General features: G+C 38.9%; 1 protein-coding gene across 2 annotated transcripts; it reads left to right on the top strand.

The window, feature by feature from the left end:
• Nucleotides 1-4,305: 4,305 nt before the first annotated feature.
• Nucleotides 4,306-26,518, top strand: LOC129717839 (dnaJ homolog subfamily A member 1). 2 transcript variants are annotated; one of them, XM_055668050.1, is made up of 4 exons: nt 4,306-4,446; nt 5,337-5,674; nt 18,907-19,696; nt 25,636-26,518. In XM_055668050.1, the coding sequence occupies exons 2-4, from the start codon at nt 5,370-5,372 to the stop codon at nt 25,750-25,752; spliced, it is 1,212 nt and encodes a 403-aa protein (XP_055524025.1). In that variant the 5' UTR covers nt 4,306-4,446; nt 5,337-5,369; the 3' UTR covers nt 25,753-26,518. The 2 variants fall into 2 exon arrangements, with proteins under 2 accessions (XP_055524025.1, XP_055524024.1); XM_055668049.1 differs by lacking the exon at nt 4,306-4,446 and adding an exon at nt 4,466-4,809.
• The last annotated feature ends 231 nt before the right edge of the window (nt 26,519-26,749 follow it).

The following is a 26,749-nucleotide window of genomic DNA, read 5'->3' as shown; positions in this document are numbered from 1 at the left end:
GTGATTTGATGTATTTATCACAACAATGCCATGATATAAAAAACTAAAGTCGTGGGACAACTATGTCTTTTTTTTTTATTCTCGCTTATTTTCCGTCGGTCTAGTTCCGCCACTGTTGTGGCCAATCACCGACGCCCAGGGAGGTGACTCCACACCCAGGACCCTAACTCACGACCCGTTTATTAACGGACCGGCGCCAACGGCTTTACTTCCTCATGCGATGGAAGGTGTGATCCCAGAGATTTTTCGCCTCAGAAAATCTCCCGGTGTCGGCTAGGATTGAATCTAGACCAGTTGGGTTGGTTGTGAGTGGATCACGCCACCTCACAACCATCGACACCTATGTCGGCGGTGGGATTCGAACCCAGGCGTCGAGCGTGGTTGGCGGAGACGTTACCAACCACACTAGGCCCCCGCTCTAACAACTATGTCTATAAAGCTCAATTTTGAAGATGCAGGAGACAGACATAGAAACGATGTGCTGTATACTTTTGCGGTACTGGAAGACATTTATGTTATCTCAGGAAACAAATTTTCAAAAAAAAAAGACTTTATGAAGCATAGGAATTCTCAAGCTGGAACCAACAGAAGTTATGGGGAAACTAGGCCTTCAAATTTCGATTAGCGGTAGGGCTCAGAAGCTTCGGTTTTTCGAAAAATGTCCTCAATGGTAAAAGTAAATTAAAGCTGAGAGAGTTCCCAGCTGAAAAATATATAAAAATTTGTTTTTACCACAAAAGATCAAAATAATGGTCGCAGTGATCCAAATCTTACAAAAAAAAACACTAATTTTAACGTTTATTGAATCTCTAAGGAATTTGGCATCACAATTTTTTTCATCGAACATTTTTTTATTGGTAAAAAAGTATAATTTTACCCGCACGACTTCCCTAAGTCCGATTGTGCAGAAATTTAGAACAGTGACTCTTTTCGAGAAGACGAAACTCTTGAGCCGTACCTCTAAATCTCTAAACGAAATTCAGAGGTCTTTTTCCCATATATCTCATCGACACATTTTTTTGTTGAGGTTTTAACCGGCGGTCATTCACCAGTCAATGAAAACTATGTTATATTGCATACTGTTTAAGCAACATCAAATAATGGATTATAACTAGTTTATTCGTAGAACATTCTGATTGCAAACCATATCAATGCGGCTCTGCTGCATAGTCGAGGGCAAGGAATCAAGGGGGCTTCAATGCTATTCAATTTCAATTGAAGTAAATTAAGAGTGCATACGCTTTGACAAACAAGTTCATGAGTCGCATTTTTATCGGTGCTGTCTGAGATTGTCATTTTCGGTTGTCAGTTGCGGTTGTCAGTTAGAGCGCAAAATTCTATTTTTTCTCTGAAATCACAATATCGAATGTCGTTCAATAACTGCAACACTTGATACATGCCAAAATTTAGAGGGGGTCCGTCACTACCATTTTTGTTTTCAATTTTTCAATGATGTCGAAATGTATTTTTTCAATGGAATAGTGGCAAAAAATAGCAGAAAATTAAAATAGGCAAGCTTTTTGATTAATCAATTTGAAAGTCATATTTCCGCATCATAATTTATTGCGTTTTAGTAACTACTTTTCATAACCAATATGTAGGCGAAGATAAAGTTCATCACTACAGAAGACCATTTTACGAGACGTTTCTGAACTCAATTTACGAATGAAATTTTGACAGAAAGCTCGGAACCGGTGACATAACGCAAGTAAAAGCAACATCAATGTCAGCAGGATCCGTGACACCTGTCTTAAAATGGTCTATTCAACGCTGGGTCACAAAATATTGTTTGTGATCTACTAAACACTGCCTCACTGAGTAGGGAAAGCTAACTAAACAATGCGCAAGGAATATTTTTTTCTCTTATAATAATTACGGGAAGTGAATCACCATCAAGTAGTTGAACCTACGGTTCTGGTCTTCCATAATTCCCCCTTTTGCTGGGTGAATTCCTTGAAGCCAAAAACGACATACCTGTTCATTTTCTTCTTCAGAAAATCCACAAAAACGAATTTCGAATTGTCATGAAAAATCTTCGTTTTGTTTATTCCCCAACACTCGCAAAACGCTTATATGGAAATAGCTAAAAATGAGGTATTCAATTAACATATGACATTTTACCCACCTATTGGTAGCGTACAAAGGGTTTTAGAACGATCTATTTCTTGTTCCAAAAAGTGACAAAAATAGACCAAAACGTATACCAGTTTCAAATTTTTTCAATTTAGATCTGGTATAAAACAAAATTTACACCACCGGTGCAGCATTGAATTTGAGTTTGTTCCCAAAAAAAAACAACGATTTGGACCACCGCTAAAGATGTCCTAAGTTGTTAAAATATATTATCTTCCCTACATTACATTTATTATGAATGTAATTTATTTAAGAATCAATCCAAAATTATTTTAACTTGTAATGCGTCGTTACGAATTGAGTACAATGGATAATTTCTTAAAATAAATATGACAATTTTTACCGTGTTTCTAAAGCTGACGGCCAACTGAAAACTAGAGATCCTCAGAGGGAGAGATAAGCGATGAAAAAAACCGCTGATTTGGCAACTAGGTTTCACATGTCAGAGGTGCCAGATCTCTTATCAAAGTGCAATGTTCACTAACTTTTTTATTCGGCTGATGGTGACGGTGGAAGTCCTGGGGAATAATAAAGTGCATCACAAAAACCGTGAAGGTTTTAAATTTTATGTTTATGTTTAATTTTATATACTTTCATTATTATTCTGTAGATAATACAAAGGGTTTGTAAACCACCAGTTAAAAATCACTGGGATGAAGCAACTTTGGAGCATTCTCAATTTTAGCAATAAACCATGAAAAACGTGTTAAAATAAATATATTCTTTATTGAACCTTATTGCAATACCTTTCAATGTGTTACCTTTCTTGTTCGTTTGGCTCGAATTCTGACATGTTCGTTTGGCTCACAACACTTTCTCAGCATATCTCTCCCTCTGAGTATTGCTACTGAAAACACCCGATTTTGTTGGTAGAGGCGTATAAATTGCAGTTGCCAATTTTTTCCATGGGTTATGTCATATTTCATATTTCATCTGTTTATCAGGGCTGCCAAGTATACATATTTTTCTGTATTATACAGATTTTTTGACCACGATACAGAAATGATACAGAATACAGAATTCATACAGAATTTTGATTTTTAATACAGATTTTTTTTTATTTTTAATAGGTAAAATTTTTAATAATATTTGAATAAAAATTTTTTTTATCAAAACAATGTTACATCATATTTCTGGTTTACCTAAAATAATTAAAAGTGAACAAATAACAATTATCACAGATCTATCGGTATAAGGCAATCCACGAGACAGTTGCGATCAGCTGATTTCAGTCTGTTTCCAACTCATGACAGCTTTATGTATGTTCGATCGGTCTCAACTTGGATGCAATCCGGATCCAGAAGCGTGAAAAACAAATGTTATCCGATCGGTAGCTCTAGTACCGCGAGTGCCAATCCTAAATACAACAATAAAAAATCACTTTTGATATTATTGCCGACATTAAAAGATTTCGGTTTTGGCCGTGTTTTGATTTTACAGCTTGAAAAACAGCAACAATAACAAACGTACAAGCAAAAAAACGTCACCCGTGGATTGCCTTATTGTCTTACACAACTTACAGATTTGATCGGTGGTTTTGGCAACTAATTGCATTTGCCGTTTTCACAAATCTCGCCAAACATGTGAAAAGGGCCCATGTGCCATATGTAAACAAGCCACAGTTTCACGTTTTTTGACGAATACAAGCTTAATCTGCCCATACAAATAAGATTTGTTGATTAAAAAAAACTTCTTTTATCAACAAATCTCATTTGTAGGGATAGATTACGCTTGTATTAATCACAAAATGAGAAAATTCAGCTTGTTTACAAATGGCACATGGGCCCTTTTCACATGTTTGGCGAGAAATTAGGTCGGTAATAATGACAGAAAGCAACAAAAATTTGATTACTGATCGATCGGTAGTAGTTTATATTACCGAACGTTTTACCGAGCGCTCAGCTGTTGAAAAGTCGGTGAAAAAAGACGAATTCGGTGATTTAATATAAGTGTGTAGAAAAAAAACACGGTTATAGACCTGAGTTTTCTTTCAGGAATTTTACCCAACCTTTTCACGGTTTCAGGCGAAGTTTAGGGTTGGATGCCAAGCCCAGTTACCCCAAATCAGAGCACTTGTAGGCACACGAACAAAATACAGAAAAATACAGATTTTTTACGGGTGCATACAAATTTTTCAAAATAAAATCTGGCAGCTCTGCTGTTTATGTCAAAAATTTTCGCTTGCGATTTTTCTATCATTAAATGTGTGCTTGTGCTTGAAGTGATTTTCATTGCGAACATTCTAGAAGCATTGCGGTCAGTAGTCAGTAGAGTTCCAGAACGTTCCCTGGTTAGGTGTAGCTATTTGTGTTGGTATGTATAGTGTGCATGAAGATGGTAGAGAAACGCACTGTGTAAACTGTATGTTGGCGCTTAGCGATATTCAAACAGTATCCAAACAGAGTTTCTAGAAACCGCAAGCTTTGTGCTATTAACAAATTATGCGACGAACATTATTACCAAGAACAACTTAATTCAAGTTTATAAAAAAAAATACTGAATCGGATAAGTGAAAAATTAGAAAATCGATAATTGCACTAATAACTGTTGTCTTTATATAACGAGACGTATTCAAATAGTTCAGGCTGCATTTCCAATTAGATCACTTGAACCGAAGTTGTAAGTACCTAACTCAAAAACTGGTGCAGCACAAGTGGCGTTCAGGCGGTAAAAATGGTTATTATTTTAATTTCTCATCTGCAAAAAAAATATTGTCTTCAATTCCATTTAAACTATCCGTTTTAACACTATTGCGGATTTTGCTTGTAGTAAAGGACAGCATTGAACCTTACGATGCGATTGAAACGTGCTTCGGGGTACCTATTACCAGTTTCTTTTTTAGAGTTGAAGCAGATATTGATAATGTCTTTATACGTTTTAACTGTTCAATAGTTGAACCTTTCTTAGTGCATGTGTCGCTAAATATAATTTTTCATTTTTGTGCTGGTCGCCATTTTGTTTCTTCACGAAACATCACCCAGCGAAACGTTTGTTGAATTTACAAGTGAATGCGAGACCGTAGCATGACTCAGCTGGGAAATATCTGGTAAACTCTTCAGATCGCAACAGATCTACATTTCATTGCATGTTGTGTATTGTTCATGTAATAATTTTCGGGGAATCTCAACGCGAAAAATAAATTGACCAAAAGCAAATCGTTTCCATGTGATTACCGATAGTGACAAATTTAAAATCTTTCACAGAAAATCAAGACCGAACAAGGAAAACGGCACAAAATGGTTAAGGAGACAGGTTTCTACGACATTTTAAACGTTAAACCGGGTTGCTCTCAAGATGATTTGAAAAAAGCTTACAGAAAACTAGCTTTGAAATATCATCCGGATAAAAATCCGAATGAGGGTGAGAAGTTCAAGCAAATTTCAATGGCGTACGAGGTACTATCGGATCCGGAAAAGAAAGCTATCTACGATGAAGGTGGTGAGGCGGCCATAAAGAAAGGTGGAGCAGGTGGTGGTGGTGGTTTCCACAGCCCAATGGATATCTTCGAGATGTTTTTCAATGGGGGTTTCAGTGGACGAAGGTAAGCCTAATTTAGTTGCACTGTCTGTTAGAAAAATCAACGCATCCATTCGCAGTTCATCGAAACTTTCAAAACATTCGAAAGTAAGCGATTCTTTTGAGATGCCAGAAAAAATATGAATAATGCTATCGCTGCGGCTCTAGCAGCAGTCATATATAATTCATTACAATTTAGTACTGCTTAAATAACATTATAGAATACATGACACAAAAAATAAGCGTAACTGCTAGTAAAAGCTCAATGCAACGTGTGAAGTACCGTATAGTGGGGTGAATAGAAATTAGAGATGGTCAAGTCTGATATTTTTCCCGACCAAACCCTAACACGAGTTTTTTTTAGGTTGTTTTTATTTATACCATTTGTTTTTAATTATTTAATATCAAGACGATAAAAGTTTCATGCAGGTAATCGATTTAATTACAATTGATAATGATAATCCGAGAATGATAATGATGGCGATGGTCCCACCTCATACCCCTACATCGGTTTGAGCTGATCGATTTATCTATAAAAGATATTATTTAGAGGCTTACAATGTAACCAGTAGGCAAACAAATAAGGGACTGGTTATTAATACAGACATAGTAACCCTTCAAAAGAATACCAATAATTGAAAAAAAAAAAAACAAAAAAAAACCATTTTTCAATAACATCATTCATGGCTCATCCAAAACGTTTCCAACCTGCAAATTATCTAGACTTGTTTAAAAATCGAACCTAACATTTAGGGGTTTTAACTAATCAGAATTGGTTCTGGATAACGATCCAGAACTACGAGAGAGATCCTATGATAATATCCCATCATATATAAAATAGAATACCTGCTGTATTTGGTGTCCTAAATCTTATTAAACTAGTTGGCCCGTAGTGGCTAGCCACTTTCAAATGCAGGGCTATTGTAAGTTGGTATTTAATACGAAATGATAAATGGTCGGCGTGCGACCAGACATTAAAATTGAGTTATTAGCACCAGTGGATGTGCAAACTGATAATCTATGTTCCATTAAAGAATGAAATCATTTCATAGGCGTGTTATAATAAAAAATCTCTGTAGCACTTTGTGAAAAGAACGAAAATGCGTTCGACCAGAGTGAACCGTAAACACAGGCATGGCATCTAAAGAAAGTGATTGTGATTTTTTTTTAATTGTTATAATTTATTAAATTTATTTTCGAAAAATTGTTTTCGAACGATTCATTTTTTTTTAACGATTTATTTTTTTTAACTTCAAAACATAAATAATAGTTCGATGTTATATTTCTACTAAACTTACAAAATGAATGTGATTGAAAAAAAAAACAATTTTCAAAAACAATTGCTCATGGAAAACAATTGGATTGCTAAAGAAAATATCTACACGTGCAAATTTGCAAACTGCAATTTGTTAATAGTCATAGCAAAGTTTGAAATAACTGAGTTCTGTTCTCTTTTAATCATTGATCGCTCTCTAATACTTCAATATAACTTGACCCAACCCAATCCCGGCGGAGTGAAATCAGTTTTTACCTCAAAAAATGAACTTCAAACTCTTATTACTCATCAACTATTTACACAATTGACATAAACTGTCTTGCAAATTAAAGATAGATCTTTTTTTCCATGAACTTGAATCAAAGTTTGAATATCACCCGCCGGGAATGGGTCAATCTTATACTGTAGATTTTATAATTACTGCTGAAATTTTCACGTATCGACAAAAGAATTATCGTTTTCTCCGTACAGTGTGAACGTCGTAGTATACTTACAGGATTTATTGAAGGAAGTCTATCTTCAATGAATTACAACGGGTACGTACTGCATTACACCATCACTTGACGACCTAAATTTGATGTCAAAGTTATATTACAGAAGTTTTTGGACATGTAACTATAAAGTAACGTTCATAGTCAACTGAAAGTGGTTTGGCTTATTTTAAATTTCATTTACATGCTTAATATCTTCGATACTATGTCTTTCTTACATCTCAAAATTGCCATCCACACATTATTACGTTTTTGGCGGTTTTTCTCGATGCACCTGCATTAGAAGCTTTAGCCATGTACTAATTTAACACGTGTGGCGAATATAAATTAAGACGCAGTTAGCTCTGATTTCCTCACGACTGATTTCATACCAGTCGAGAGGAGGTGAGTGGAGGATAAAGGCAAAGGTAACTTGTAGTCAGAACAGGAGTGTTTGCGTTGCTACACACATAAAAATAACAAACTTCAGTGTACCTCAGGGGCAGAGTTTGCTTGGAAAAAAGACAGTTAGTTACTCAAAGTTACTCGTTTGTCGTGTGCGTGACTGAAAGACAAGCAAACTATATATATTCCGATTACGAAATTTTCAAAATATTTCGTTTCAAAGGAAATTAGAATGCTTACTTGCTATTAAGGAAATCTTAATATATTGAAGTTAAGTTTTTTTTTCCAATAGTAAGGCATGTGTCGCTTAATAAATAATCGATTTTCTGAGGCCTGCAAAATTATGACCCGGAAAACTCAAAAAAATTTAAGTCTCGAAAAGTCTATATTATTTCTATTGAGAACACCAGATCTTGACGTTTCATGTGTTTCAAAACACATGTACGGGTGAAGTTGTGGGGTTTGACGGATTTCTCCAAATCTCGACAGCAAACGCGAAATGTTGTCTGCGATTAGCTTTAAGCTAAAATTAAATAATTTTATTTGCACGTTAATCATTCCTAATTTTAATTCACTTACAATTTTGGTAAACCGACTATATACGGGTTAACGCGGTGAGTCGTCGGTTTCTCTAATTGATCCTGGATGATTTTAGGCTAAGTTAGGTTAAGATAGATTGTTTGCTTAGTTTTAGATTAATTTTAGGTGAATTCCACTTACTTTTACTCTCGTAGGATAAGTATAGCGGTAAGTTTAATGTAGGTAAATCAATTACGGTATGGAATAATATTTAATAAGTATTAATTTAAATGAATATGATTATTATGATGAGGCACTGCACGAGTCCGCTTTCTTTGCACGTTTTTGCTCTCCTCGTTTTGTTTTTATCTCGGTTTTATGACAGTTCTTGATCCGTTCTGTTGGTCAGCGAGCTGAAGTGGTCAGCGATGGTCAGTAGAAGCGTTGCGTTTGGACAGCGCTGCTGCAACGGGGGGTTCGTCACCACATACCCCCGCCCGTAAACCTTGGTTACCTTCTGGATATCCGGAATCTACTAGACTAGGTTTGCCACCATCGGTGACGTCCAAAACAGCTAACTTTACAGCTGGTCGTCGAATAACCCCCGTTGAAGTCCTCACCAACGCTTGACGAACTCTTCCGTCCTTCCCCGGGAACACTTTCTCGATCCGCCCTCGTAGCCATTGGTTCCTCGCCGACCCACCAACCACTAACACTAGATCACCAACTGCCAGATTCTCGGACTCCTCGAACCACTTACACCTACGGGTGATGACTGGTAAGTATTCCTTCACCCATCGTCGCCAGAACTCATCACAGATGCACTGAGCCAGTTTCCAGTTGCTTCTGAGCGTGGATCGATTATCCACTGGGGTCATAGGAAGTAATTTGACCCCGGAGGAACTGCCCAGCAAAAAATGATTTGGCGTTAGTGCCTCTTGATCGGCCGACTCAAGCGGTATGAATGTGAGTGGCCTGCAATTGATCATAGCCTCTGCTTCAAGAATGACAGTTTCCAGAGTTTCGTCATCTGGTTTGCGAGCTGATTCCAAAACTGCCCCAGTTGCAACTTTGACCGATCGGACAAGCCTCTCCCATGCGCCCCCCATATGGGGCGCAGCCGGTGGGATGAATTTCCAACTTGTTTCTGCACTTGTGAATGTCCCGGCTAAGGCATGATTTCTCCGATCGATTTCCTCTTTGAGCTCCCGACTTGCGCCTTGGAAACATGTGCCGTTGTCGGTGTAAAATTCTCTCGGAGGTCCACGGCGAGACACAAAGCGGCGCACGGCCATTATGCACGATTCCGTGCTAAGGGAGTGTACCACTTCCATATGAACTGCCCTAATCGTGAGGCAGGTAAATAGGGCGACCCAACGCTTGGCGAGGCTCCTACCGACTTTGGCGTAAACTGGTCCAAAATAATCTAGTCCAACATATGTGAAGGCACGCAGAAAAGGGGTTAGACGCATCTTGGGTAACGGGGCCATGACAGGAGGCCTTGGAGCAGCTTTAACTACCCGGCACCAAATGCAGCTTTTCATGACTTTTTCAACCAACGATCTAAGTTTAGGGACTTCGAATTTCTGGCGAATTTCGTTGACGACAGTCTCGCGGTTGGCGTGGCGGAAGCGGCGATGGAACCAATCTACGATGAGAAACGTTATTGGATGAGCTTTTGGAAGGATTGCAGGAAACTTAGCTTCGGTTGGTATGTAAGGGGCAGCACCGATTCTGCCGCGCATTCTCAGGATCCCACGGTCGTCTAGAAAGGGCCATGTTTTGTAGATCGGGCTGGATTTGTGAACGCTGCGGTGGCGTTTTTCCGGTGGTCCCTGCGACTCAACAAGGATAGACAGTTCTTCTGGATAGGCTTCTTTCTGAGCGATCTTTCACAGAAGCTCTTCGGCACGTTTCAGTTCATCTTGGGTGAGGGCTCCTCGCTGCAATGGTTTCTGTTTCTTGCTCCGGCAGTAGTTGTCCACGTAGCGGAATACGAATGCGACCGTTCGTTGTAGCTTCGTCCACGAGTTGAAACGGGAAATCTTAATCGGAACGTTCACACGTGTTGTGAAGTGACACATCAAGTTGCTTTCTGAGCGGAGTTCTACTTTTGTCGGCGTAATCGGGCGTTGGACTGGCTACATTTCTTCAGAATCGAAGAGGAAACTTGGTCCCCGGAACCACGGATTATCCGTTGAAAGTTGTGGCCCACTATTCCACTTGGTTGCTTGGTCGGCGACGTTTAGTTTAGTGGGGACCCACCTCCACTCCGTCGGATCGGTGGCTGTTAGGATTTCCCCTATTCGACAGGCAACGAACTTATTGTACCGTCGGTGATCGGACCGAATCCAGGATAACACGGTACTTGAATCACTCCATAGGATTCTTTGAGAAATCGGCAGCTGGGAGTGGTAGCTTTGAAGAGTTTCCAACATTCGAATCCCCAGAACCGCGGCTTTCAATTCGAGTCGCGGGATGGAGAGGGTCTTAAGTGGGGCAACCTTCGTTTTCGAGCCGATGAGTGCCACTTCTACCGCACTGCTTGTCTCCAAGCGCAAGTATGTTGCGCAAGCGTATGCTGCTTCACTGGAGTCACAGAAAATGTGCATCTGCAAACAGTTAGTGTTTTTTGGGATTGCAGATCGAAAGTAGCATCTAGGAATGCGCAGTTTATCCAGTTTTGGAAAAAGACTCGTCCACTGCTGCCACCGTTCGTATAAATCTTCGGATATAGTCTCGTCCCAGTCTGTACCTCTGGCCCAGATGTCCTGAATAAGGATTTTGCCGTGAACGAGAAAGAACGAGATCAGCCCTAGTGGATCGAAGAGCGTCATAACCACTTTGACGACCTCGCGCTTCGATGGAATGTGTCCTTATTCCAGTACCGATCGAAGATCATCTCTCAGCGCGAAAGAATAAGTGAATACGTCCTCTCTGGGCAGCCACTTCATCCCCAGTACCGACTCAAATATTCCTTCTCTTTCTAACGACAAGTGTTTGCTACCTCCTTCGGCAACTTCACCAATTCCTCGCAGAACCTCCACTTTGTTGGACAGGAAGTGCCGCAAAGTGAAACCGCCTTTAGTGTGCAGCATCTTTACCTCATTCACCACCTCTATCGCTTCGTCGATTGTTCTGAAGCTATCCAAATAGTCGTCCACGTAATGCTTATCGACAATTGCCGCAGCAGCTCGAGGGAATTCCGTGGAAAATTCTTGGGCGTTTCGATTTTTCACGTATTGGGCCGAGGTTGGAGAACAGGTCGACCCAAAAGTGGCCACGTCCATGACGTAGACTTGCGGATAATCGATGGGCTTATCACGGAATATAAACCGTTGAGACTGGCAGTCAGGAAACGGTATTCTTATCTGGTGAAACATCTCCATCAAATCTCCGCAAATGGCGACGGGAAATTGTCGAAATTGACAGAGGACTTTCGGCAGCGGAGTCAGTAGATCCGGTCTTTTAAGGAGCTTGGAGTTGAAGGAGGTTTCTCCTACTTTAGCCGCCGCGTCCCAAATTAGCCTAACCTTGTCCGGCTTTTTTAGACTGGTCACGACACCTAGTGGAAGGTACCAGACGCGACTAGCGTCAACGGAAGTCAATTCGGCGAGGGAAGCTTTGTGCGCATAGCCTTTGCGCTGATAGACAGCTATCTGGTCCCGCACACGTCTAGCCAGCAGTGGATCTTTTTGGAGTTTTCGTTCCAAAGCTTCCAGCCGCCGGACAGCCATTGGATAGCTGTCGGGGAAAGCCGGGTCGACCTTCCAGAGCAATCCCGTTTCGAAGCGGGAACCATCCATCGTTCGTCGTGTCGTCTCACGGAGGATTCTATTCGCACGTTTGTCTTCTTCAGACTCTAGCTTTTCATTTGAAACGGTCACTCCTGCACTCTCAAGTGTGAAATAATCGCGCATTTGCTCGTTCATTTCCTGATCATGACTGGGCGCCGCCGCCACGTGGAAGTTGACGAAAACTTGGGGGGCTGATTGACCTGGAATACACCCGTAGATACTCCATCCTAAGCGGCACTTGGCCCCAATAGGATCATGTTTACCCCCTTCGCGAAGCTTAAGTGGAACACATAGCCTGAGATTGTCAAGCCCGATCAGAAGCTTTGGTTGAACAAGTTCGTAATCATTCACTGGGAGGCCGCGCAAGTGAGGAAATCGTTGAGAGAGTTCACGGTAGTTTAGAGTCTGAGATGGCAGTACCAAGCTACTAACTGTCCGGGCATGGACCAGTTTGTACCTGGAAGAATTATTTTTTCCCGAGATTTCAGCCTCAATGACGCGCGACTTTGTTTCGATTCGCTTGACATTTCCTGTCCATTGAAGAGTGAGTGCTTTCGTCGGACCCGAAACACCAAGTTTGTCCGCGACGGAATCCTCTATCAGTGTGTACGATGAACCCTCATCGATAAAGGCAAACACAGTTAGTGATTTCCCATTTCCAAAGAGAGTGACCGGTAAGATGCGGAAGAGCGGCCACGAGAGCTCACAAAATGTTACATGGCTTGCTGATATGTTGACATCAGCAGAAGCAGGGAAAGAGTGAAGTAGTGTGTGGTGTTTTTGCCGACACCCTTCTATTCCGCAACCTTGCCATGACCTACAGGGCCATTTGCCGTGGCTGTTGAGGCACGTTCTGCACAGGTTTTTCTGTTGCACGAGTTTCCAGCGCTCATCCAAGTTGGCCGACTTGAACTGCCGACAATCTGCTACCCGGTGCCCGTCTCGCCCACAGGATGCGCAAGGCTTAGCTGGTTTGCTTGAGCTTACATGTGATCCGCCCGAAGTTGAAGGGTTTGATAAATCAGGAGTGTGGGTATGAATAGACCCTGTATCTTTTTGCTTCCGCTTGTCCAACCTAGGAATGCTAGCGAAACCTGGTAGGTCGAAAGTAACTTCACTTGCTGCGTCTACTAGTCCCGACATGAAATTACCGAACGTTTCCAGGTTTACTGTCCGAAAGTGGCTTTTGTAGGTGACCCAGTCCAGTCGTATCGAGCCCGGTAACTTTTCCACTAATTCTCGCATCAAGACCGGATTTGAAAGATGATCACTCTGATCGGCTGCGACGAGGTGGTCCACAAGGTTCTGCACCGAAATGCCAAAATCAATCAAGGTATCCAGTCGGTCATGCTTAGGCGCCGACACGTGATGAATCTTGTCGATTAGTGGATGGATCAAAAGTTCGGGTCGCCCGTAGAGCGTGCGCAGAGTCTTTATGACATGTGGCACCCCTGACGGTAAAAGCAATCGGCTCTTAACCGTATCCAAAGCTCGGTCACGTAAACACTTCTGAAGGCGGATGAGGTTTTCTGCATCCGTGTACCCGCAGGCGATTGTAGACTGCTGGAAGCTGCTGATAAAGATGGGCCAGTCTTCAGGATTTCCACTGAATATTGGTAACTCTTTGCCCAGTACTTGGCGCGCAGCGAGGTGTTGCTGTGTAAGCATAGCAGGAACCGAATCCGTCGCCTGTCTACCGCCGGGTTCATGTCTGGATGCATGTTGATTATCCCGATTAGGTTTCGTGTGGATTTGTGGAGTTGATTTGGCCCTATTACCAAATTCACCAGAAAATTCTGACTGCTGCCGAGGTGAGTGGTTACTTTTCAAAGAATGTTCACTCCTATCTAAATGTTCTGCACCAGTTTGATGGTCGAGCCAATCAGACACAATTTGACTGGAATCCGGAATCGATCGACTTTTTCTATCTTCTGCTGCTTGCCGAATAATTTCCTGCCGCTTTTGCATCGACTCTCTCCTCAGTTGAGACTGCATCACTTTAAGTTCCTTCTCCTCCTTCAACTTGCGTTCGCGTAGGATTTTTTCTTCTCTTGCCAGCTCCTGATGACGAAGTTGCTCTTCTGCAATCTTCAACTGGGCTTCCATCATAGTCACTCGCACGCTCGACGAGACACTAGCAACCGACGTTGCTTGTTGCTTACTTTTCTTCGAACTCGCCCTTGTAACACGAGCAGGCTGTATGTTAACAGCGGAAAGTGGACGTGATTTGGAACTTGTTCCTCGCTTACTGATACACGTTTTACAAATGTATTGGTTATCTTGGAGTTCATCCTTATCGTTGACACCTGCACATTCGAGGTGTTCCCAGCGCTTGCAGACACTGCATTCTATCATCTCAGCCTCCGCGCCATCCGGGGCATCGCAGGACTGGCAGTTGAGTGGACTTACTCGACGGTCTTTCACCATATCGTTACTCCGACACAACATGGTACAAAATTCTTAAAGAATGTACGGGTGAAGTTGTGGGGTTTGACGGATTTCTCCAAATCTCGACAACAAACGCGAAATGTTGTCTGCGATTAGCTTTAAGCTAAAATTAAATAATTTTATTTGCACGTTAATCATTCCTAATTTTAATTCACTTACAATTTTGGTAAACCGACTATATACGGGTTAACGCGGTGAGTCGTCGGTTTCTCTAATTGATCCTGGATGATTTTAGGCTAAGTTAGGTTAAGATAGATTGTTTGCTTAGTTTTAGATTAATTTTAGGTAAATTCCACTTACTTTTACTCTCGTAGGATAAGTATAGCGGTAAGTTTAATGTAGGTAAATCAATTACGGTATGGAATAATATTTAATAAGTATTAAGTTAAATGAATATGATTATTATGATGAGGCACTGCACGAGTCCGCTTTCTTTGCACGTTTTTGCTCTCCTCGTTTTGTTTTTATCTCGGTTTTATGACAGTTCTTGATCCGTTCTGTCGGTCAGCGAGCTGAAGTGGTCAGCGATGGTCAGTAGAAGCGTTGCGTTTGGACAGCGCTGCTGCAACGGGGGGTTCGTCACCACAACACATTTGGTATCAAAAAAATCTGTATTGATAATTTCATGGGTTGTGTCACATTTCCCCGAAAGTCATTTTCCCGAAACACAACTTACCGAATGATATTTCTCCGAATGTTATATCTCCGAATGTACTGTTTCCCCGAATGTGCCACTTCCCCGAAATTCATTTCCCTGAGTTTAGATTTCCCAAATGCACCGTTTTCCCGAATTTCAAGTCCCCGAATGTAACATTTCCCCGAAATTTGATTCTCCGAGTGTGAAATTTTCTCGAAATTTATTTCCCGAAAGTGCGTTCTAAGCAATACTAGAATTTTCGGTTTACTGTTTCACGACGCAGGTGCGAAATGATGTGTAACTAATTAATCACGCTTTCTTATAGGTCATAAAATTTTCGTAATACACTAAGGTCGCTTTTTACGCGGTTTTTTACGCGAATTCCGGATTTTACGCGGTTTTTTTACGCGGATTCCGAAATGTACGTATTTTTTACGCGGGTTCATTTTACGCGGCACGTATCCTTCGCGTAAAAAGCGACTTTGGTATATAAGACATTTGCGCGATTCTATCGATGCGAGAGAAACGCGTGACCGCCCCGGGTGTCACCCCCTAGAGGGAAAATTTTTATGCGTGTCGCCTTCGAAAGGGTGACAGTGAGATTAACTATCATTTAGGTGGAGGTATAATTGATAAAACACTTATTTCGTCGCCTTTGTTTTAGTACGTCCGTTTTCCTAGGTTTACTGACTTCAGTCCGAACGAGCTACAAAACTACAAAGTATGTATGAGATTACATGACAGCGTCACAGGCGGTGTTATCACGCGATAAAACTACTATTAGATTGAATATTTGAAATGATCGTTCATTGTGGCGATGGAGCTGGGTACTAGTGTTACGTCTGTTAGTCTGTAATAAAACTATGCAGAATGAGTGGGTGAGTAACGGAGGGCTGAAACTCAAAAGACTGAAACACGAAAGGCTGAAAAGTATGTATTACATACGAAAGGCTGAATCATAAATGGCTGAAAGTTTTGTAATTTGAATCAAAATTAATTTTCCTCAGGTGACAAAGTATAATTGTTTTGGTCGCATCTCGATAAACCAAAAAGCAATTTGTCAAAATACATGCTTTTGAGGCAAATAAAGGATTAATGGCAATGGAATAGATTAATGGCGAAATGGAAACCTGCCACGAATGTGTAAAATAACTTGTTTTTTCGTTGAACATACTGATTTAAAACCATACCAATGCGGTTCTGCGAGGAATCGACGGCCTAGTCTCAAAGCCTCACCAACCCTAGGCAATTTACCGCTGTCCATACTCATAGGTATGCTCGTACCCATAGGTGTATACCTGATGCGGCTTTGCCGCATAATCGAGGGCAAGGGACTGTGGCGGCCCCCAAGGCCGGCACTGCTCCCGCAGTTCGAGCCGGCCGCCGACCCGCCGTCGGAAGCGGCGGCCACGTGCACTTAAACAACTGTTGAATTTCCTAGGCCTATTTCAAACATAGGGGTGATCCCCTAGTTTACGTCCGAACGAGCGGTAGCGAGTAAGGACAGCATTCACCCCGGATAATCGAGTTGGCCAAAGGCCACGAGTGCGTTCCATCATATGTAGTTTTTACTATGAACTTATATTTAAATGCAGAATCTGGGCTATTGAAAGCTCTCATAGACCGGAAGATGAAAATTGGGTCAGAATTCGTGAAACGGATTACTAAAAATCTAATGTCTAATTTTTTTCAAATAAATATCAAAAACTTCTAGAGTTTCACTCGGGAAGTTGATTTTCCAATTTTAACTGAATTTAAGTAAGTTTTCAAGTTGTTATTTTCTTTGAAATTTAGGCCAATATGTTTTTAAATAAACATATCTTTAAGAATATTGCATCGATTTTAATGAAATTTTCACAGCAGATGCATCCTATGTTGTAGTTTCTAAAAATATTTTTGTTTGGACAAAAAAATATTTTTTTATAGTAACTATTCGAAACAATATGTTGAAAAACAATGTTCTGGGGCACTGAAAAATCTGAAGCATTCATCCCGGACAATCGAGTTGGCCAAAGGCCACGAGTGTGTTGAATCATATGTAGTTTTTACTATGAACTTATATTTAGATGCAGAAATTGGACTATTGGATAGTTCTCATAGGCCGGAAGATGAAAATAGGGTCAGAATTCGTGAAACGGATGACTGAAAATCGCGATGTCTAATTTTTTCAAATTAATATCAAAAACTTCAAGAGTTTCACTCGGGAAGTTGATTTTCCAATTTTTACTGAATTCGAGTAAGTTTTCAAGTTGTTATTGTCTTTGAAATTTAGGCCATTATGTTTTCAAATAAACATATCTTTAAGAATATTGCATCGATTTTAATGAAATTTTCACAGCAGATGCATCCTATGTTGTAGTTTCTAAAAATATTTTTGTTTGGACAAAAAAATATTTTTTCATAGTAACTATTCGAAACAATATGTTGAAAAACAATATTCTGAGGGACTGGAAATTCTGAAAAAAACAGGTATTTTCGACCAAATTTCGAAACTGTCCTGAAAATTTTGAGTTGGTGATATTTTTTGTTCAAAAGATATGGGGTTTCAAAGTTGGTGCCGCCACGCATTTTCAAGCGAGAAACGCCCCTAAACCCACCTTTCTTCAGTTTTCGTATCAAAATATGCTGCATATTTACCAAAAGCAATAGTATGGGCGCTCTTAATCCGCTGGTTCGTTTTGTACGGTAGTCCTTTAACTAAATTTTGCATTGCTTTTTAGTAAAGTGTGTAGATAGACTTGCGAGTTGTTTGGGGCATAAAGTTTATTGTCTTCGTCGTTAAATCGGGTAACAGCAAAGCAAAGCCTTGGTGCTACATTCCGTTTCGGAATTCGACCTTCTGTTTTACTATACACAGACTTTGCAACCGACTGTTTAGTGTACAGGACAATTGCGGGGCTAGCGCTACGATCCTACTGACACTAACAGTCTCTCCCGAGTCGGGACTCGAACATACGACGACTGGCTTGTTAGGCCAGCATCGTACCTCGAGACCACCTGGGAGAATCGGGTAACAGACTAAGCATATATTGACCGCCGTTCTGCGGCTTAAAATCATTTCCATCAAACTTAGTTTACAAACCTTACAGAAGGAAAACATAAATTAATGTAGAACGTTTCTGTTGTGGTTGTGGCTCCTCTCCCCTACATAACAATAAGTAACGCAGACTCAACCCCTGTGTTGGCAGAAAACATGATTTTCAGCATTTAATTCGACATACTCAACTTTGAGCAGCTATAGCATTTTTAGGGACATCCTAGCTCTACAGTGTCTTCTGCAAAGATGTTAATTATCAAAAAACCTGAATTTATAAAACGTATGGTTTAGGCCAGTTTGTGCTCTGAACTAGAATGAAAATGTTGGTTTTCCCATACAAATCTTCATACAAATTTGAAATGCAATACGCCAAGCGGAGACAAACCCAATCGACTTCCGATGAATTTAAGGTTTGGGGTCCCGAAAAAAAAAACAAAAAAAACTTAGTTCTGGTTTCAACTCTTAGGGCTGTGTACCTTGTAGTATTCGTGCGGAATGCTGAAAAATTTCAAGAAAATGAATGCTATATTTCAGGTAAAATTAGGAAATTAAATTTTAAAAAAAATTTCGTTATCCTGCTGACAGAACTAAAATTTCATATTTAGGCTTTTTTTTTTTAACCAATCTGATTACTTGTATTTGACTAACCCTTTCTTTTGTTTTTACAGCAAACGAGAACGGCGCGGCAAGGATTTGGTTCACCAGTTGTCGGTTACATTGGAGGAGTTGTACTCGGGCACGACCCGGAAATTAGCTTTACAAAAGAACGTTATCTGTGATAAGTGTGAGGGTATTGGCGGCAAAAAAGGATCAGTACAGAAGTGTAGCCCTTGTCGTGGCTCTGGTGTTGTGACCAAGATCCAGCAGATAGCTCCAGGATTTGTGCAGCAGTTTGAGGAAGCATGCCGTACTTGCCGTGGGATAGGCGAAATAATCGATGAGAAGGACAAATGTAAAACATGCAATGGACGAAAGACAGTGCGAGATCGTAAAATTCTTGAGGTTAATGTAGAAAAAGGTATGCGCGATGGTCAGAAAATTGTGTTCTCAGGTGAAGGTGATCAAGACCCTGAACTGCAACCCGGCGACATTGTGATAGTATTGGATGAAAAAGAACATCCTGTTTTTAAACGTTCTGGGCAAGATCTTATTATGCACATGCAGCTACAATTAGTTGAAGCGCTCTGCGGTTTCCAAAAAATTATTAGGACTCTGGATGACCGAAATCTGGCGATTACTTCTTATCCAGGAGAAGTAGTAAAAAATGAGGCAATTAAATTCATTGCTGGCGAAGGAATGCCACAATACAAGGATCCATTCGAGAAAGGGCGACTTATTATTCAGTTCTTCGTCGTATTTCCTGAATCAATGCCTATCGATATGATACCCGCTCTAGAGCAATGCCTACCAGGAAGGCCAGTAGTGAAAATTCCTGCTAACGCAGAAGAATGTAGCTTGGTAAGTAGATTAAATTTTGTTTTTTTTTTGCATTATTCAAGAAGTCATTTGGTAATGAAGTTTTATTGCCAAATGTTATTTGGCTCCACATATCCCAAAAAGCATTTATGCTTCTATTTTTGGAACCAAATAACCGTGTTTTTGACAATGCTACATTAAAAAGTACTGGGAAACGGATAAGCTTGCTAAATCCTGTGAGTTTATTTTTCAACAGTGTCAACATTATGATTTAATCAGAAAAATATTGCCTGAGAATTTCGATAACTTCTGTAAATATTTCCATTTATGATGTCTTAGAACATATTTTACTCTATACCAGTAAGCAATATAATCTTTTTTCTGCTTATATATAAATATGAGATTCCGTAATGCAGTTGATTTTGTTTTTTTTTGTTTCTATGGTGTATTCGATTGGTGTAGTAAGGTGAAAAATGAGGAAACTGAATTTACTTATTAAGCTGCATTCTTCTGTGTTGGCAGGAATTTTTACCACTAGTCTTCCTCGGAAGGTGTAGAACGGTCAAAAATCATCATATATACTTCCAGAAACGCCATTTTGAAATCCAGAATAGCGACTTCTGGTTTTCTAAAATACATCCTGAAATGGACAAATACTATCCAACATGGGTATTTTCGAAATCGGGATGATGACTGAGGGCTGCTCAAACACCAGATCGCAATTCAAGATAGCGATCTGTTGTTGTCTCTAAAGTATTTTTATTCGTCGACTTTCTGAGAGTTCGAGCCGATTTTTTTCAATAACCTTCCCTTTGCTACACCACTGACCCTCATTCTAGATGCATAAAATAAATTTAATTATATCTAACAGACTTAGTGCATTAGTGAGTAGGTAGATGAACACCTGAAATCTACACCCTGAACTGGCATGAAAAAAATCACTTTATCATACTTAGTGATTTTTTAAAGTTCAAGAATCAGCAAGACTTGGGCATGTGCTATAGTTCAGAGTGAACTTTGTAACTTCACTACCGTTGACAATGACAATTCTGTAATCAACTGTATAGTTCAGAGTGAACTCTGTAACTTCACTGCCGTTGACAATAATTATTCTGTAATCAACACAAGATCGTTTCAAATCTCCATGCTTGCTTCTCCAATTATTTACCGTTAGAGGAAGCAATGGGATAATATTTATCTTACTTCACGTTCAGATTGATGCTTCGATAAATCGCAGCTCTGCATTGAAAATTTTACTGCTGTATTTAAACAGTCATACCTAGTGATGTCCGATTTTTTCAACTAATCGATTAATTGTTAATCGATTATTTTGTTCGGGCCCGCTAATAGGACTCGATTAACTGACACAAGATATTCGATTAATCGAGATAATCGATTATTTGATTGCGTTAGCCCTACGTTCAAAAATAAAATGTTAGTGCTGACCAACAGTCAGTTACCAATAAACTTGATCTCTAGATTTTACTGACAAATCTGGCAGAAAGCTCTAGAAATATTCCGTGGCCTACCTCTTGATTTCGATGTACGAAGCTGGTTCATCGAACAAGCCTAGGATCGAATCTCTACTGCAAATTCTGTGTTAAATAGTGTAACACCTAAACTTTGCTTTTTCGCAGCAAAACATATTGTACAATTTTACAACATATTAAAACTTTCTTCAAGATACTTTTTGACTGTTCGGTTTGAAATCACATTATTTAATATATTTAATAATTCAATTAGCCTAATTCTTTATGAATTTTTGAGAAAGTATTTTTCCGATTCATTTAATTCTTCAGTTTTGCAATTGTGCATTTGTTTGCAAGTGATTTTGCTGTACGAAAAACTTTACACTAGATTTAAGTGATCGAATCCTACATCCTAAACATTAGGCAAACGAATCAATAAATAGAAACCACCATATAAATTTACTTGTTAACGTTTGAAAAGCGAGAAAAGAAACATTTAACTCAAAAATGCTAAACATTCGAATGACAATGAATGTCCCTACTCCCTAGACATCCTGTGACGTGAGTAGGTGCCGTCAGTAGAACCATGCATCCTCTCCTATCAAGTGTTAGATTAGGAACATTTCTAGTTGGGGTCTAGGGAGCCGATTTCGCAGCTTTGTAATCGTTTGACCGGCTTTGCTGAGTAGACTTCTGAAGGAACGGATGTTCCTAGAACTGGCATGTATTTCATCGGTATTTTATAAAGCGTTGGAATCTGTCCTTGAATTCGGTTCCATACTATAATTGGGTCAACGCGAATTCGTTCGGTTCTTGCATGCGAAAAAGGGGGAAGAAAATATTCTATCTCTGGCACTCACACATATTTTAACAATCGCTTATGTGCGTTTGCGTAAGTGCGAACAGCCCTTTAAATCTTTTTTAACTTCGTAGTCGCGACGCACAGTGGCCGGAAGCCGGACAAAACTCAAGTTCTAATTATTGATATTTTATATTTTTTTAAAAGTTCTAATGTATTGAAAAACGTGTTTTTCAAATATCAAGGCAATTGGATTATATTTGAATTTTTGAGAGCACTTCAAACGTTGTTAAGTCATGTTATTTTAATGATTTTTTTCGCTCAGAAAGCACATATTGGGGTTGACTTCGACTAGTAAATACTCACCTAATTCTTATTCGAATTCCATGCGATAGGTTGCATTTTGAAGATTAATAATCAGAATTGTATTTCGTGTTGAATGTTTTTATATAATTCATCATAACTTTTGTAAAATGTTTGAAATACCTATTGAGTGGTCTGAAAAAAACTTTTTTTTTGCGCAAACGTGTGCTGTACGATCTGACCCATCGGTTCCCACAGTTCGCATAGTATGCATTTCATAGGAAATTTTCTCTACTTTTCGAATATTAAGGTCCCATTTTGCCCCTTTCTGCCCCGCTGAACAAAAATTTTAATTGAAAATAAAATAGTTTGAATGAAGGCGCATGGTGATTTGTGAAAGTTACGTTGTTTTACAGAAGTAGTTAGTAGTTTCATTCAATTGTTCTAGAAGAACTTCATTGCCTTACGTTCAGGTGTGCAAAGAAGGTAAAATAACACATATAATTATATTAAATTGACATGAATATTAATTTTTCAAACCATTGCATTAGGTTTTAACATTTTACTCGTCATCGTCAGTATCATCATGACTGAAAATTAATAAATCTTCCACCTCTTATGTGAAAGTGCTTTTCGATTTGTTATTGTGTCTAAAACTCGGAACTACCGGATCTGACGCAATTAGCAGCTCACGAAACATGTCGCATTTATTTTCTCGTGTTTTCCGGATTGCTTTATTCATGCATTCCTGGGATCCTTCCGAAAGTTTGTCAATGAGACTCGAAGATTAAACGATTATTTCACATCCTTGAATTAGTAATTTGTGTACTGTTGTTGAACATCCATACAATTTTACGTAGGTAATAATGAACGGTAGCGTTGGACTTAAATTTTGATGCATCAATTCTTTCACCACTCGAAATCGTTGCTAGCAGCGTCTGAAATCGCTAGATTAAATTAATATCGACTCCTGTTATCTCCAAAGAAAATTCTGCATTGGAAAAAACGTCTTGCTGTAACACCGTTATTGCTACTGCCGAAGCCAGCGTGCGGTTTGTCGACATGTAGACCAAGTTTGACAAAAAAATCTTCTTGAATTCGCTGTTTGATGCTATTGAGCTGATCGATGTTACCTGTTTTTAAATATTGAGAATAGGTAATATTTCCATTTAATTCTACTCCGAAAATTTATTATGAAATTTAAGTTCAATATTCAATATTAAATTTAAATTCAATATGAAATCTGCTCTCTGAAAAAACTGCAAATATCGACAAATCAAAAAAAGTCTGCACACGGATTCTAAAAATCTTCATTTTCAGATAAATTTGCATATCTGGTATCCCTGATTACAATAATACGATGGTGACACGTCACAAATTATTCACTAACGTATATAGACACTGTATTTTTACTAGTATGAAAACACATGAACAACCCCCTTTTGACCATGTTAAACGACAAATTTTTACTTAGACTCAAGTTTTTTAAATCTATTAAAATGGGACCATTTTGCATATTTCAACATATAATATACTGTATAGTTCGTTTCGAATGCACATTTCTCTTAAAATAGTATAGCGTGAAAAAGGCAGAACAGTTGATTAATGGCAGTGGGTTTTTTTAAAGACTGCTTATTACACACAACATTGATCTTATATGAATGAATAATTCTTTGTTTTCTACTCACGTATTCTAGTTTAACGTATTTAACATTTTATTTCCTAAATTAATGCGACGTATTAATTTAGCCAAAATCGATATCTATTTAAGTACTACATGATCGCCCCGCATAATCAATAACCACAAAACGTGCTTAACCCTCTAGTGCCCAAGTTAATTTCTAGACGGGCTTCGGTAAAATCACTATGAATCATTATAAACACTTTTTAAGTATTCATTGAAGCTTTTTAGAGGTTCGACTGAAGCCCGCCAAATGGCGGCATTGGGCACTAGAGGGTTAACAACTAGTTCGGGATATAGTCACGACTGTTAAACCATATGGATTATCATTCGTTCATGGTTATTGATTATGCCGAGCAGTTTTCCAACTGCGAAATTTGGCACACGATCTGCTGGTTCACATTTTGACAGTTTATACTGGTTTCCCATATTCGCTTCGCCAGAAAATAGTCAGTTTTTAGTACTGACACCGTACACCGTAATCATTATTATTATATATTTTATATTATATATACTATCCTCAGTTTCGCTGATGACTACTGGATCCTCGAACATAACAAAAGATGGGAGTATGAAAAATAATGATATACATAAAAACACTGCGACGTAATTTTAGCCGTAATTTTAACCGACGTAATTTAGCCGTAATTTTAGTAATTTTAGTAATTTAATTTTTTTTTATTTTTTTTTATTTTTTTTTAGGGAGATATTTTTCCAACTTTTTGAATTTTTGACACCAAAATTGAATTTTCCAGAAAAAAATCAACCTGATATGGATTTTCTGCTTTTTAAATGAACATTTTGGGTTTTGTCCGACTTTTGTTCGGAGACCCGCCACTGTGCGACGCCAAGAGTTTTGTTTGTGAACACGTAAAAAAAAAGTTTAGTTTTCGTTCGTGCGCGCATTTTTATAATTTTGAATGAAATCTCGCCAAACATGTGAAAAGGGCCCATGTGCCATATGTAAACAAGCCAAATTTTCTCGTTTTTTGATCAATACAAGCGAAATCTGCTCTTACCAATAAGATTTATTGATAAAAGAATTTACTCTTAATCAAACAATTTTATTTGTACGAGTAGATTAAGCTTGTGTTCATTGAAAATCGTGAAATTGTGGCTTGTTTACATATGGCACTTGGGCCCTTTTCACATGTTCAGCGGGAAATATCAACGTCGCAGCACTAAATCGAAATCGCGACTTCAAATATCCTTACGTGGGATGTAATGCGCTATACAGCGCACTATTTGCGACGTAAGGTACAATGTATAATGTGCGGCATGCGAGTAAAATCAATTGTCGCCAGTCGACAACTACAATTTTCAACTAAATGGATTATATAAAATAAGTGAGAACAGAGGTTTCGAATCACCAATTTTCCCATTTTTGGACAAAGTTGAACTATGATCGAACAATAATCGGGGTCAACTATTCGATTATTCAATAATCGAAAAGTCAGTTATTCGATTAAAAATTAATCGAATATTTCCGCAAATAATCGATTAACTCGATTAATCGAGAAGTAATCGGACATCACTAGTCATACCTACTTGGCATAGTTATTACAACGCGCTTGAAACCTCTGATGTTGTGTTGTTAAATCAGTTAAGTTACCTATTGATTGTGAAATCTGGCAAAGTTCCATACAATCATTTAGACATAAATGCAGTATTCGAGGAAATCAAGTTCGTGTGGTTTACATAATAAATTAACTGAGTTATCTTGTTATAGGTGGAATTGGACCCAGAAAGCGATCGTCGAAATTATGGCTACAAGAATGCTTACGACGAGGACGAAGATCATCATCACGGCCCCGGGGTGCGAGTGCAGCAGTGTGCTTCCAGCTAAATATGCTCTCGCTAGAGAACAAATATCACCGTGTATGGAAAAAGCACGAAAGAGTAGATGATGGTCGTAAACGTGTGCGCGCATTAGATGCTAAATTAGAAACATAGTTTTTTTCTTAACCAAATCGCCGAAAACTCATCACATGCAGCAACAATTCTCCCCACGTTTTTCAACAGATTGGAATACCATGTAGAAGATAGAGAATGTTTTGTATCATTTTTACATCTGAATTGGTTTGACGCGGATAAATAAATTGAATTTATTACAGTTGAAAAGCGGAAATCAATTTTTGTACAATGTTTTCGTCGTTCATTCCAAATGAGCTTCGCAAATTGAATTCATTACCTGTAAATCTACAATTATGACATATTAAACGAAGCGAATTTTAGCCTTTGTACTATCATATTTCAATACAAATGTTTTCATTTTACAATATTTCTTTCCTGCTACGTATCAAATTACTCAATTTAACAATGGAACCAAGTGAACCTATGTTGAAAATTTTCAATTCATGCTTATGTTATACAAATAGTTCCCAACCATGAGCAACGATCGGAAAATAGTGAACGTAATATGATTGTACATGATAAGCAGTGTAATCAACAAAATTAAAAAAATACAACTACTAGCTAAAGGCATATTTAATGGAAAAACACCTTATACCATAAAAGTATGGAACGAGTAAATACTATTTCAAATGTTCCACCCTCATTTGAACAGGAGCTAACGACAGAAATAATATATTTTATGATTGTCCACTTCCGTACACGGTATGTTCTTTGTATGATGACAGCAGAAATCTTTAAATCGAACATGATGTTTCAAAAGGCAAGGAATCGAATTTATTGTTGATAATTCTACTACACAGATGACCAAAGTGGAACCCTATACAGTCAGTTTTTTACGTGGATTTTTTGAGGTTTTGCACCGGTTTTCTGATTTTCGGATTAACGCGGTTTTTTTACGCGGATTTTTGAATTAACGCGTTTTTTTACAC

The sequence above is a fragment of the Wyeomyia smithii genome, chromosome 1 (genome assembly GCF_029784165.1).
Source record: "Wyeomyia smithii strain HCP4-BCI-WySm-NY-G18 chromosome 1, ASM2978416v1, whole genome shotgun sequence".
NCBI classification, from domain to species: Eukaryota; Metazoa; Arthropoda; class Insecta; order Diptera; family Culicidae; genus Wyeomyia; species Wyeomyia smithii.
The sequence above is the reverse complement of the archived record's forward strand: the minus strand, read 5'-3'. Positions and strand labels throughout refer to the sequence as shown.

Bases quoted from the DNA above. Each gene is read 5' to 3' on its own strand.
- LOC129717839 (XM_055668049.1), top strand. The intron at 5,675-18,906 runs GTAAGCCTAATT...TTGTTTTTACAG, and splicing joins GGGGGTTTCAGTGGACGAAG to CAAACGAGAACGGCGCGGCA. The intron at 19,697-25,635 runs GTAAGTAGATTA...ATCTTGTTATAG, and splicing joins ACGCAGAAGAATGTAGCTTG to GTGGAATTGGACCCAGAAAG.